The sequence below is a fragment of the Hydractinia symbiolongicarpus genome, chromosome 9 (assembly GCF_029227915.1).
Source record: "Hydractinia symbiolongicarpus strain clone_291-10 chromosome 9, HSymV2.1, whole genome shotgun sequence".
In the NCBI taxonomy this organism is placed as follows: Eukaryota; Metazoa; Cnidaria; class Hydrozoa; order Anthoathecata; family Hydractiniidae; genus Hydractinia; species Hydractinia symbiolongicarpus.
The window spans coordinates 22,978,310-22,993,650 of NC_079883.1; the positions used below are offsets into that span (position 1 = coordinate 22,978,310).

The 15,341-nt window shown below is 32.3% G+C and overlaps 1 protein-coding gene across 1 annotated transcript in view; it reads right to left on the reverse strand.

Annotated features, from left to right (window-relative positions):
- Window positions 1-15,341, reverse strand: part of LOC130657698 (son of sevenless homolog 1-like) — a 37,185-nt gene that overhangs the window by 12,583 nt on the left and 9,261 nt on the right. The window contains exons 2-15 of the mRNA XM_057460706.1: window positions 6,478-6,616; window positions 4,795-5,052; window positions 4,622-4,705; window positions 4,303-4,383; window positions 3,470-3,529; window positions 3,219-3,317; window positions 2,608-2,655; window positions 1,901-2,047; window positions 1,514-1,648; window positions 1,086-1,178; window positions 954-1,004; window positions 803-879; window positions 619-712; window positions 370-501 (exon numbers count right to left, since the gene is read on the reverse strand). Coding sequence (XP_057316689.1) covers window positions 370-501; window positions 619-712; window positions 803-879; window positions 954-1,004; window positions 1,086-1,178; window positions 1,514-1,648; window positions 1,901-2,047; window positions 2,608-2,655; window positions 3,219-3,317; window positions 3,470-3,529; window positions 4,303-4,383; window positions 4,622-4,705; window positions 4,795-5,052; window positions 6,478-6,564 — 1,446 coding nt within the window. The 5' untranslated portion in view covers window positions 6,565-6,616. The remainder of the gene's footprint in view (window positions 1-369; window positions 502-618; window positions 713-802; window positions 880-953; window positions 1,005-1,085; window positions 1,179-1,513; window positions 1,649-1,900; window positions 2,048-2,607; window positions 2,656-3,218; window positions 3,318-3,469; window positions 3,530-4,302; window positions 4,384-4,621; window positions 4,706-4,794; window positions 5,053-6,477; window positions 6,617-15,341) is intronic.

A 15,341-nucleotide genomic window follows, 5' to 3' on the forward strand; every position in this document is an offset into this window, starting at 1 on the left:
TAGCTACTGAGGTTTTCTCAAGGCGAAGTATCAACGTTTATATTGATTTCAAATCTGAGAAATTGTCGACTGTTTAACACATACTTAAAAATTGAGATAAATCGAAAATGAAAATACCTAAAAGAAGTGTAAAAATATTTTTAGGAGATTTATGCTATGTAATAAATTATTTTTTAGGTTTATTTTATTTTGCAAAATTAAAAAATTTGCAGAATGATAATTTTGTTTGTACTTGAAAGTGGAAATAGTCTGACCAACAACAAAGACATTTTTGAAAAATAAAAGATTATTAATTAAAAATAGGAATATATTATATTTTGGGGAATATAAGTACAAATAAAGTACAAATAGTGTTTAGCAAGCAATTACCTGTTTTGTACAAACCATCAAATTATCAAATAAAAAAACTTTTCTCTCTGTAGCCTTCTTCCCATCTTGAGCAGGTCGTACCAGTGTACCTTCTTTTAAGAAAAGTGAAGCAATTTGGCTTAAATCTTTTCCCTACAAAGGTTAATTTCGAAAATTTTCACTAGAATAGGAAATGCTTTGATAAACAAAAAATTTATAAGGTAGTGTTTAGCCAAACGAATGTTATAAGAATAACAGTTGGCAACTCACCTCCCAGCCCTCTATGTTTTCTTGGATGCTCACCATTTTGGTTGATGAACTTGGAACAGCAGTGCCCATTCGCCGTTGATAAAAAATCATATCCCTATCAAAATGGATTATTTATCATTATCACACCTTAACCATTAAATTTTTCAGGAAACAAGGAATAAGAAATAAAAAAACAAACACATACTCAGTAGATCTTTTCAAAGGCGGCATTGAGCACATTTTTTCAATCGAAACTTGTAACCCCCTTAAAGCACTGAGGGACTGAAACATAAAAACAGATTAAGTTAAAAAACAATAATAAAATCATTAAAAAATAGCTCTGTTAATTTAGTTACCTCATCTAGCTTTTCACGATCAGCACCGTCTGGTGAAGTACACATCAAAAGCTATAATAAAGAACAGGATAAAATTTTTAAACTTAACATCTACAGGTAAAAAAAACTGGAAAAGAATAGTAATTTTTTTACTCTTATATATTCAAAACAGTCAGAACAATGATAGATAGGTCCATATAACAGCTTTGGTAAAATATATTTAACAGCATCGTATAGCCCCCTTTTCTAAAAATAAAAAATAAAAATTTTAACAACCATAAAAATAATTGAATTTTTATACCTAGAAAAACCATTCAAGAGATTTAGAATCGATTAGTAAAAGAAATTTGTTTGTATTCTTTTTTGATTGGAAAAAGGTAACTGGCTAAGTGTATAACTGAGTTAAATTGTCGCAAAAACAAACACAGTCTAAGTCAATTGAGAAATCAGCTATTACTATACAATCAAACCAATTCAGTCTATACAGAATGTGATGGTGAAGAGAAGTAGTTTAGACCATCTGTACAGTGACAATAATCTCTATTATGTCTTTTTTCAAAAAAAACCAATAAAGCCTATACCTGAAAGTATTCTTTAACGTCATAATCTTCTAACATATCTTTTATTTTTCCATATGTCCCAAGCACTACTTGTTCCTGACTTGCACCAGAAACTTGTTCATATGCATATGTGTCATAACATTCAAATTCAGCAGCCTACGAAATAAATCAATCACATTCGTTAAACCCAAAAATTTGGCTGCAAGCTACCCACAGAGTATGTACTTCTGAATAAAAAAAATCAAGGCTAGTGTTGCTAAATTACATACTTCATGTAAAAACGTTCGCATTAAAATTAATACCAGAAAAATTACACGCAATAAACATGATATAATGATTAAATATTATATTTTTAGTTCATTCACATGAAAATTAAGTATGCACAGAAATGAATTAAACAAACGAAACCTCAGCCATTTCTTCTAGGACATCTCCTATAAGTGGTTCACGACCTGAATTATCATCAGCCATCTCAAATGTGGTTTCAAGCATTCCGTAAAACTGCACAGTAACTTCATGTATATCCATAATATTACTGAAAAGTTTATCTAAATCCTATAAAAAAATGATGTTGGATTTTATTGTACTTTATTTTAAATGATACCACAATCTATTTTAAAGGGGAACTAACCATTGATAACAAGTTGTGCTTAAAATGTTCATTATAATGTGGATATAAACTGTGCTAATTTTTGTTATATTTGTGACCTATGGTTCTGGAGATATTTAAGGTCAAAGTAGTCCTACAGTCGTTGCCATGACAGTATCAATTAGGACTTTCCGTTTGGTAAAACACTATCGTGTGTGCCATAAGTCTGTGGGATGTAAACAAACGCATTCTGAATGAACAAAGCGTGGGAATACTAAGTTGTTTGATAATTGCAGTAACCGGTAAAGTTTGGGCATAATAAATGAAAAAATTTTTGCCATGTTATTTTTGGGATATGTAAAAATGTTTTTATTATAGAAAAAGTTTTTTCCTTAACGAGATATAAAATGTATGGAAGTCATTTTACTAAACAATCTTAATAATCAATCTTGGACTTCTCCATTCAAGACTTAACAATGTAAAATATACATCAGACTAATATTACATTTAACAGCAACCAATTTACCTCTTCAGAAAAAACATGCCTAGCTTCTACCATTGGTTGTCGAAAAACCTGAAATATAGATTTGTGAATAACAAATCGTAAATGTTTAGCAATAACTACAAGGAAACACAACAGCCGCAATCATATTAATAATGCTTTGCTTTGTACAGTGTATAAGGCTCAGCAAAGGTAAAATTAATGCTTGCAGAATTTTTTTTTGGTCTTAGTTTAAGTGATTAGTTAAAACAAAATTGATAACATCTTTTTTTAAGTCAATTAAGATTTACTTTCTAGCAGAGTCTATGAACAAACATATTTCATGTCATCAATCAGGACTGGATCAAAATAATTTTCAAGTTTGACTACATTTTGAGTAACTTAGTGTTGTTGATTTCTATAGCAATGTTAGTCTAACACCATACCATCCGCTTTGTCTATAATTTTTAGTATGGCAATGGCCAGCTATAAGAGAGATTACTGTGAGTAAAAAAAATTCTAGCCTAAATTCAGTGGCAGCATTCAGTCATCCAAGATGAATTTTGCCATAACTTGATTATTCAATTTCACATTGGTGATTTTTTTCACGTTACAAAACATAGTTATTTTGTTCTATGAACAAAATCGTGATCTACCTTTATAATTAAGTTTAATTCTCTTAAATATTGCTCTTCTGCCATCATGAAATCTTTTAATATGTCTATGTACAGCAAGGATCCTCGTTTGGCAAAAGGCTACAAAAAAACCACAAAACAGTTTTATTTAAACCAGAAAATGACAGAACATTGGTTCCTCCAATTATAGAACAGAACTAATAAGAAATCTTGCACTATTTTAAGTCTGTTTTGCATAAACGTCAACTTTATTAAAATGACGAATGACTTACCAATGGCACAGGTTCAATTAACGACTCCATATCTTCACTATGGAACATTGACATCAATACCTTAAACATTTTATAGAAACAGTACTTCATAGTGAAGTCGTAAGTGTAAAAAATTTTAAAGCAATGTAACTTTTATGTGTTTTCTTTAAATAATTTAAACGATAAATCTTTTGATGACTAAACTGTTTGCACAAGCTTTTGATATATAGACAAATAGTTGAAACTATATGATACTTAATCTTATTATGTAAATAAATAATCAAAGAAGATTTAGCAGCTAAAAATCTTCAGGATGACATAAATGCAATTGGAATTTGTTGTTATACATTCTTAAAATTTCACTAGAGCTTAGGGTAACAGCAATAGTTTAGTGCACTTAAATTGTATAGCTATGTATAAAAATCATACACTAAAATACCAGTGTTTTTCAACTTCATGGCTAACTCTTTACTTAATTTTTTTTGATTTTCTTTAAACAAAGGGCACTCTTACATATTTTCGCACACCTTCAGAGGTGTTTTGGGGTGTCAAAAATTTCCCACTGAATTCTTCATACAAATTTTTTCATTTACAGATTTAATGATTCTTATTTCCTGTATTTATAAGGAGGTATATATTATGTTCAAGCTTTTTGCCGTCCCATTACAAAAAAGAGACAAAGAGCCCGGGTCAAGGTTAGATTGTGAGTTTTAAATATTCAAATTACTGTGTTGTATGTTTTTGTTTGGTATCCCTTACATGCATTCGATGAGAGACTCAGTGGATTCTTCTACGGGAATTCGGCTAGTAAGTTCTTAATTTTCATGTCATTAAACACAGAATTACAAAATTACCTTGTCCGCATACATTGCTACTTTTACGTCTTGAGTTGTTATTGTGTTATGTCTAATATTCTTTACATAATTGCCAGCAAGCTGTAAAGAAGTGTATTTGTAGAAAACAAAAAAAGACAAAAAACTTACAGCATTGTGTAGGGTAGCATTTAAGCACAACAAAAAGTTAACACACGAACAAATAAACAAAGGATGTCTATAAAATACGTGCTTTATGTAAAAAAGACTTGATCAAAATGTATATATGTTTAAATCTTGTGGTAATCCATATAAACTCTTACCAAGTGACGACAGAAATATTTTTTAAAAGTCAAGTTACCTTCAATATGTCAGCAGATATATATTCAAGAACAGCTATGATATACATTGCCACCTGAGAATCTATCTTATAACCTAACACCTCCTATAAATGAAAATAATGGTTAGTAAACTCACTTTGCACAATTTTGATCACAAAAATACGCTAAAAGAACATAATAACAACTAGCTGACCTTTTGAATCAATGGTTGCAGTTTGTCAACTGATAACGTAAGAGTTTTTTTCTTCCCCTTCTCAATTGCAGCTTCTGCAGACCCTATTGCCCAATCTTTTATTTGCGGAGGAAATGAGGTTTCTATTTTTTGTTTCACATCAGATACTGAGTAGGGCTGGCAATTACACATTTGATAAAGCAGTTGTATGATTAGCTCTTCTAAATACACCAAAGCTTCCACATCAATGACGAGGGTTGGTTGCACCTGCTTTTGAACCTAGAAACAAGCAACCCATACATTACTTATTTCAGGCTAAAATTAACTTAACATTGCATTTTTATTTTCTAAGTCGACAATCCAAGCACCATTTTAATGTGACTTAAATTGTTATTGTTCAAAGAACTTGAAATGTCTATGGAATGTAGACTTGCAGTGGTATTATAGGTTGTCAACATACAGATACAAGAATAGAGAATTTTAGCTATATGTTCTGAATATTTTATGCTTTTGAAAATCTGACCATTTTAACTCTGTTATGAGAACTAAAAATCATCTGCATACTTTTACATGAAACAAACAACAAAGGACAAGTGCAGGAAGCCTGATGTGCACCAACATTATGCTAAATTCATCGCTCAGTTAATCTTTTATAACAATACAATGACTGTGCCTGGGTAACTGTAAGATTCTAATCGTGAATCAAAATGCGATGTAAAAAAGCATTTTTATCACCGCTTTTTGTTTATAAACTTTTAAAATGCGATCTTAAAAAACATTTCTATCACTGCTTTTCGTTTATAAACTTTTAAAATGCAATCTTAAAAAACATTTCTATCGCCGATTTTTGTTTTTAAACTTTTAAAATGCATCTAAAAAACATTTCTATCTGGATTTTTGACGGGCCCTTGCTGACATCAGCAAAATTTTTATGAAGGCTTCCTCTACCAAGGTAGGTTTTTTCACGGGCTCAAACGACTAGTATGTTAATGTTTTTTCAACAAAGCTCACTTTAGTATTATAGATTTTTGCTTCTTTTTGTGCATGAAACTAACATTGATTTGAAACATGCCTCTCTAATGTTAGGAATAAATATGTGTTTCTTATAATTTAAAAAATATTGTGCTCTGATAAAAGAGAAAAAGATCAAGACAAAAAAACGAACAAACAAATAAAAACATGCAGTAAATATCAAAACAAAATTATTTGTTTTCACAGTTTCAGAGGGCTTCATTGTTAAATTTAATTTTTAATGTTTCTAAGTCCCTAGAAAAAATGTATATAAAGTTTCATAGATGTCGATTATTGGAATTGTCAGTAATTACGATTGTTGGATCCTGTGTTGTCTGCAGATTTCCAGGCAAAGATTACAGGTTACAAAAGCAAATTTAAATTTTCAAATTTGAGAAACCACTAAAAATTTGGTGCATTGTAATTTTAAAATATTTAGGTTCTACTCGGGACAAGTATTAAAACTGCAAGGGTTCACTTGTTATCCTCTGATACATACAGCTCTTTATCTTTCATACCAATGATACACACTTTAGCTTGATAAATGCATTATAAAGAAAAGTCTTGTTAAGAAAGTTTACATTATATGCATTACACTATGATAATCAAAAAATTGAAACAGTCAATCATAAAAAATACAATATCAAGAGCAAACATTACAATGTAACAAGTTAAGTTGCTATAACAACCAACCTTTTTCAAAGCAGGTACCAACAATCCCTTCCATTTGGTATTCTGAGTAACAGTTTCAGCCATTTCAGCAATATTTACATTGCACATCAAAACCAGAAGGCTTCTCCAAAAACATTTTTTCAGCTTTTTGAATAACACCCTAAATTTTGATTAAGTAATTATGCTTGTTAAAAAAATGGGAATAATTTTCAGATGAAAATGATTCAAGATGACAAAAGAAAGTTTGTTATACTAAATCCCAGATACCGAAAACATCACTGCAGATCGTTTAAAAATCATCAAAAAACAAGATCCTAGATAGCAAATACATCGCCATAGTTTGTTAAAAACTCATGGAAACCGTATTGTACAAAGCGAAAATGTTTTCGTAGTTTGTTTAAAAGTCACCAAAACGGAGGTTGTAGAAATTGTAAAATTGGGATCATAGCAAGCGAAAAAATCACATAGTTTAAAAATCATTTAAACGATATTGAAGAAAGCGAAAAAATCACCATAGATCGCTTAAAAAGCATCAAAACGGGATCATAGAAAGTGATAACATAGCTGTAAATCATTTGAGAACAGTCAAAACGGGATCGTAAAAAATAAACATCGCTGTATAGATCGTTTAAACACCATCAAAATGGGATCATAGAAACAAAAACATTGACGTACATTGTTAAAAAACAATGAAAACAAGATCTTTTTTATTGAGATCTTAATATGTTAATCACAATGCTATCACACTTTTTTCCTATCGCAAAAATCACAATATATAGCATTATGGATTGCGCGCCTCAAGCATGACATGCTCATGATGTTAGGTTTCCTGATTCCAGTACTGTATTTAACAATCTCCTTGATCACTCCTTCCTGGCTAAAAAGCAGGCCGTCGCAAAAATAATTGTTTTCTGCAATAGGTAAGCAGACAGCCTTGCCTCTTGTGAGCACCAAGGCAAACTTTGCTAAAATCCTTTTTGAAATCTATACAGGGGCAAAACAAGATAAAAAAAAATATCCATTCACCTTATGGCCAATAATTTTGCTAAAAAATGTTTACTATTATTGTATACTTTTTGCCAAGACTTCAAACAAAGAAGTGTGCACAAGCTTAAAGGTATTTAGAGGGCTATATATAGAGATAAATAATTTTGAAGTAAAATTCCAAAGATATATATATATATATATATATATATATATATATATATATATATATATATATATATATATATATATATATATATATATATATATATATATATATATATATATATATATATATATATATATATATATATATATATATATATATATATATATATATATATATATATATATATATATATATATATATATATATATATATATATATATATATATATATATATATATATATATATATATATATATATATATATATATATATATATATATATATATATATATATATATATATATATAGGCGATTTTGCCATGCATTTAAAATTGTGTAAATGTAATAACCATTGTTTTGGTTTTTTAATTGAAAAAATAACTTTCTTGATAAAATTGCCACATATTAAATGCAGTGTTCTAGACGTCTAATAAACATTATGGCAATTAGTTTGGATGCCAAACCCCATATAATTTACTGTTCAAGATAGAGAGTTGTTCAAAGAGTATTTGAAATAAATCAGCAATTAGGTTAAAGGGAAATATACTATAAAAAAGTGAAGTAATTATCAGCCACTTTCTTAACACAAAGACATTCTTGGGATTTTTGATAAATTCAAATAAATCAGAAGGCATCAACCTAAAGACCATTGTGAATGTTTACATTTTCCGTGGTAAGGACTTTCGGCCTCTAACAATTGAGTGGTAGGCAAAAAGAAGCAGGCGCTAGGTGAAGTGACGTCCTTTTTAGTCTGTTTCTTTGCACAAAGGCATCATTACGACTTTATGTACATTATTATGTCAATCAAAAGTTATCCATTTACACTTGATAATAGTTTAAAGCCTGAAAAATGTTTCTGTAAAAAGAAACGACCTGAAAAAGACCTTTCTGCCTGCCACGCATTTGTTACAGCCAGAAGGGCTCATCGCAAAAAATGTAAACCTTAAAAAAGAATCAATAATAGTTAATAACCTCAACAATGTTCCCGTTGAAAGAAATCCACAGCAAAAGACCTCTCTTCATTAAATCCTAGCATCTTTTTTACCTGCCTCGCAATTGCCAGAGTAAAGGAGCTTACCGCTGAAAAGTAAACAAATAAGGTCACGCTGGAATCCATCTACATAGCATATATAGCTAGCTAGCTAGCTAGCTATATCTCTGTCGGCATTTTTATTTTTATAATTCTCCACAATGAAGTTAGTTTTTATCTTTATTTCTTTTTTTTATAGCAGAGAGCTGCTTTACCAATTTGTCATTAGCAGAGCAGAGACGTAACCCATTGTCAAAGAAAGAGTCACTGACACTGTCAACTGTTGTAAAAGCTTGAAAGCTTAGCTAGCTAGCTGAGTTATTTGCTCTCTTGGCTTGCCTTAGCTACCTAGCTAGCTAACCTAACATTGGTACTTTTTTAAACGCCTGAAATAATTATTCATAAAAAAACAGTCCAAACTAATTTAACAGGTAAGCAACTAAAAATCTAAAAATGTCTGGTAAACAACATTTTTAGCTCACAACCAACACCGCACACACACGGAAGATGCTTTATCCAAAATGCCATTCCGTGGTTTAAAATTAACTCTTATTAAAAATACTTCGGCATTAAATATGGCTTCCTTTAGTCGCACTTATTACCCAGATCCCCGATTTACCCAGATTTTATTGCGGAAGTAGATATTTGGGTAAAACAGGAAAGAAATGTTGAATGATGATGTGTTTTTTTGGAAGAAATTTATTTACATTTTTTACAAAACCATTTCCTTCGTGACAAAGCTTGGACATTCGCAATATTTGCACATTTATCGTGAAACCACTCCATGCACTTTGAACATTCCACCATTTCATCGTCCGTATTGTATGGCATACGGCAATCGCAATATATTTCTACCATATTTGTTTTTTTCGGCCTTAGAGTTCTCTTTCTTGCGCGTAGCTTACTTGGAAAGGGAGTCATTTGACCAGCATCTAGACATGACAGAAGGTGTGGACGAAGAGAATCATTGTCATATATCTTATCGCATGGGTTTTCCCTGAATGCTAATGATGTAGCAAAAGCAATCGAAAACAGGCCGCAGTCAACTCCATTTTTCTGTTGCTGAACAGGCATAACATCGATAACAAGTTCTTCTGATTGGCAGTAAGAAAAGGCGGCAATTTGATTTGCAACATCTACGGAAACGTTTCCACTTGTCAAGCTATCAAAAATTTGGCAATAGCTGTTGTCAATTTTGTTGTTGTTGACATTTGCCACGCATATCCAGTGCAAAGAACCAGCATGAAGCAACTGGATGTAATTTTCTTCGTATTTCACGATGTCAAAACTTTGCGCCTTCCCAACAACCGTGTCTTGAAATCCTCCTATGGTTGGGAATTGCGACACCAAAAGACTCTGTGCGATGTTTATTGACTCGTCAGTTAACATTTGTTTGTTAACAATGGCGCTTCTTTCTTCTTTAGAGAAAAGTAACTTCCTTCTTTTCGGCCAAGTAGTGTCACACTCAGACACATGTGTTATCATCACTTCGTCATCTTCAGGAGTGTCTTCGTCCTGTGGTAGTTGAGCACCAGTGTCATTAAACTGCTCCTGCTCCATTGGTACATCATAAATGACAGATGGATCGTATTCAGGGAACTCTTCAACCACAGACGTCGCATGATTTTCTTCTTTTTTAGAGACAATGTTGATTATGGATGAAAACTTTTTTTTTTCAGCAGCCAAACCGACTCTTCCCGAAAACGCCGATTTTTTTGGTTTTGGTGTTGGGAGAGGTTGGAATTTTTTACTTAAATATGTTGATCCTATAACTTTTGGTCTTTCAACAACCAAATTGTCTTCCTTGGGAGCATGAAATGATAGATCATTTAAAGCCTGAGTCAAGGTTTCATGAAGGTGGTCTAGTGCATCATTATCATACACTATGAATGACAAGCTCTTGGAAGTAAAGTGGAGGTGGAAGTAAAAAGTCTCAAAGTTGGTTTTATATTCCACAGTTCACTATATTATCATACCTTGAAGCAAGGAAGCCAGGTTTTTAAACACCAATGTCTTAATTTCTTGCTTTGTTCTTGATTCCAAACATCACTTTCTTTAAAGGATTGTACAGCTTGATGAAATTTTTCTTCTGTTTCTGAATTAGCAATACTTCGGAGGAAAGACAGTACCAGGCTTTTATAAATTCGCATTCCATTCGAAGCAGTGCTCAACCATCTGTCCCACGCTTGCTCTCGATGGAAGTCGCACAATATTACCTTGCAATCTAAAAGAAATATTAAAATGAAAAGTAAATGAAAATGTAACATGAAATTTTGTCGTAACAAAGCAAGGTTTCATATATAGTTTATTAAGAACATACCAGGAAAATTTTTTTCGATGGCGTTGATTTCTTCTTCGCAATTGTCGACCATGAATAGCTTAGGTCTCCAGAAATCGTTCCATTTACTAAGGATAGAGATGGCCTCCAAAATTGCTTCAGTTGTTTCATCTTGCAGTGCAAACGATCCAACAACTTGATAGTCCACATTTGTCTTGATAGCCAAGAAGAAGAGCGGTATAGCGTACTTAGTGGTCTTGTATGTAGCATCCAACAGACATATTTCGTTGCCATAACGATTCAATAAGCGTCTTTGAAATGGATTTTGATGGACAAACAGGAGCTGTTGCCGTGTCGCCAATCGCTTTACCTATGACAAGATACATTTGAATAGTGGAATGAGTTGATCTGTTCTATTTTTCCTTCGTATTCAACGGCTTAGCGCACTTACATTTACTTCTTCCACATTTTCTTCGTCGTGAAGGAGAATATCATGCTTACTATCGTTTTTGTCTACAACTTCACCGTACCCTCTGTAAAATATCAAATCTTTGGGATATTGCGTTTTCCATGCTTCAACTTTAAAGGCTAAATTTTCTTGATCTAGTTTTGAAAAGCGCAATTTAGTTGCAGCCACATACATATGGTTCCTAATGTCTTTTTTCTTGGGATGAAACCTTCTGCTTGTTAACGGCGGAATAACTTTTCCTAAAAATTAAATCAAATAGGTTAGTACTTCATCAACAAACTGATTGAGCATGGATGTATCTTATACATTAATTCCCTTGCGTGTGTGAGTCCATGACACGGAAATCACGGGTCACTATCTTAAGACGTGGCTGTTTGCTAAACTTTCACTAAAAAGTTAGGGATGTACTGTTTATAATCAAAGTACCTCTAAACATATCATTACGAACAAATATACTGATATGGCGTTGCATTTCTCGAACTTCACGAACACCTTCCCCGACAAGCTGGTGAATTTTCTCAATAATCTTTTCGTCTACTTGTTGTGAAATTCCTGCGTTCTAAAACAATAAGTTTTAAATTGAACTATCTGATATAAGAACGTAACCATAGACACAAATCATTGTGCTTACATCCCCGACTACATGGTTTCTGTGATCATCTTCAGGAAATCTAACATACAAACATCTTCTCATTTTCACAGCTGCTTTGTTAGTATTCCATTGCGTTTTCAACTTTTGAGTGACAGTTCGTTTTTTATTTTCTGTGTTTCCACTAGCCTGTAATAAAAATTAGATGAATGAGCAGAAGATGGTCAGACTAAAACGGCAAAACGAGTAATGGAAAAATAAATGCGCTTACTTTGAAGTCTGGGAAAAAGGCGATGTCACGAATTATGATTTTTGCTGGACAACCAAGTTTTTTCGAATTTTGAACCATAAACCGAGCCTTACTGTATACCTTGCGATGTGTTTGAGAATCCTATAGATAAGAAAAAGGTTATTATTTTTCCTTTCTTTTTCCTATTGAGATTTTAAAGCAAAGGTAAAACATACTTTTCCTTTGACTTTTTCATCCTGTCTTTTCTTCTTTTTTGATATGCCATGATCTACGCCGTGCGTGCAATCTAGCGACTTTTTTCCAACAACCACAAAAGGAGTTCCGGACCAAAGGATTTGTTGGGGTGACTCCTTGTTTTTGATATCTTCGAAGAGAATCTTGTGATTTTTTAAATTAATATCTAAAAAATTAAGTTGGTAACACACACAAAGATTTTCTTTTTTAAAGAAGACTACTGCTTTTTGTTTCTCTTGGTCAAAAGATCAATCTTTTTTATTATAACTTAAAACTCACCAGCAACTCCGAATGATTTATCTTTTTGATAAACAGAGAAATGGGATAATGATTTTATCTCGAGATTTCTAACTGCTGCATCGACATCTTCCATGGATTCGAATATATATTTCTGTTTCTCTTTACAATCTACAAAGTATCCAGTGGAAAAAAATTTTCGATTTTGATTTATTTTTAGCTTTTATTTTTTCTTTATAATATCCAAGAATAATAAAAAAAAAACTTTGACAACTTACCATCTAGATTTTCATTATTCGTTTTATTTATTTCCATTATTAAACGATGATTACAGTTCGAAAGGTTTTATTTTAGTTGAAAACTTTAACGGTATACAAAATCTCAAAAACACGTGCGTGTGCCTCCAGGCTTTTTCCGCGAACTCCTGCTAAATGCGCACCCAATGCATTTCGGTATTACGCAACAATACGTCATATTTGAATGACGTAATTCTAATAATAATTTAAATTTAAAACCACGGAATGGCATTTTGGATAAAGCATCTTCCCACACACACACGCACTGTTCCATTTCCACACAAAGTCGGCCAAATATGTCTTTGCTTTCGTCGCCGGACTGTGGGTGCATTCGCCTTACTTGGTTCATCTAAAGGCAGGTTTCCATTAAACGAAAATGGTCGATTTCTCCTTCGGCCATTGGCAAAAAGTGCAGGGCCGGTGAAACCGAGAGGGCCAGGAGACAATGTCCCTCCTCTTTTTTGCAAAGATAAGAAAATTTATTTTTTTTAGCCACAGTTTTTTCTTTATTTTTCTCACTTGTAATTAGTTGGTCAATTTGTCTTACCTTGAAGAACATACGACGCTAGCAGCATGCATTTTAGAAAGAAAAGCAAATCAAAATTGATTTAACCTAAAAAGGCGGTTGAAACACTTTGCGATGGTCATTCGTTGAGTCTCCCTCGTGATAAAAGACACCCTAAAGTCATCTAAATTACTAAGTGCTTCAATGAGTACGGCAAGGCAGTAAAATGATTTTCTGCTGCAACTTGGGAGCACCTTATCCCCAGGGATTTTTGCATTTCCGATATAAAAGATTGCAGTAAAAAGTATTTTTCGCCGTCGTAGGAAGTAAAAGCTCTTAGAGATAAACTCGGAAGTAGTTTATGTTGAAGAGCTCTGGGGACGAGAGTGATTTATACAGGCTTATTCATAAACTTGAAGTGTTTTTTAACCAAACAGGGACAGCTTATTCTATACCCATTGGCGCCTTGCGCATCCTTAGATACTAACCGAAAAGTTTTAATTTGCCCTACTTTCCTGTACTACAAGTTCAATTTAAATGTTCTGAGATTTCATTTATTGTAAAATTTTTGCCTTACTTTGGCAATCTTTGACCTACTTGGGGTATACGTTAAATTACCCGATATTGAGCAGAAGTTGTCCACTTTTGGTGTAACAGCGCCACCATTGGAACGGCAGTTAACGCCATAAAAACGGCTACACCCTGTACTTTCTTATAAAAACCAGAAAATTTGACTTTAGCATGTTATGTTTTTATTTTACCACAAGGTAATATAGAAATTGTTTTAATTTTGTTTAATTGTTTTGACCATTTGCGATGAAAGGATCTCAGCAACTGTGCTTTTGACGTAGTACTTGTGGAGTCTATTAAGATATCTTTAAATTAAAAGAAAAGTTGCTTAGCGGTTGTTTATCAGAAAGTCGTAAAATTTTAAAGATTACCAAAAAATTCTGCTAAAAATATATTTTGTTTTGTTAATAAGCAAATTTTCTGCTTAAAAACTGGTTCCATAAATTCTTTTTTTTAAGTCATGCCAAACTTCATGTTTAGTGTTGAAAGAAAATTAAATTAACTTAAGCACGCCGCACAAAAGAAAGTTAGGACCCCTTCTCAGGATTTGTTACTGTGACGATTAAATTTCACGCAATAAGCTACCAGTTTTTTTTTTCCTCGGCAAATTCTTGCATCAAAAAATACGAAACATTTCCGCCGCACCGATTCAGTAAACTACAATCTCAAATAAATTGTCGACACAACAGGTTTTTTTGCCATTTTTTAATATAATGGAAAACGTCAATACTTCACATCCAGTGGGCTGAAAAAACGCTGTCTTTGCACATGCGTAAGTTCAGTGGATGGCGTTTAAAGTTTGATAAGTCGCACTTTCCAGAACCATAACTTTACGGAACAATCCACGTTGGATCACAAACTTTAGAAGAAATAGTCATGTTAATGTGTGAAACGATTATCACCTTTTAAAGTCTTGAATCTAAAAAACTGTATAAATCAAAGAAATGACCTAAACAATTACCGGAAGGAAAAATTTCGGAATCTTCAGTCTTGTTTTAACATATTTCGATCGATATTTCAATCAGGAAAGCTGTCAGAAATAGGCCTGATCAGACCTTGCAGTAGTAAAAGCAAGCAATTTCGTATCGTATTTTTGGATAAAGATTCAAAAAGCGTGGATGAACTCCTTTTCTAACAATATTATTTCCATATCAAAACCAGTTATTTTTTTTAATAAAAAATTGACCCTGTTGACTAATTTCAATAAAAACAACAGTATATTGGTGTAGAAATTTTGAGAAAGACGAATTAATAGCGATGGAATAATCTTTTCA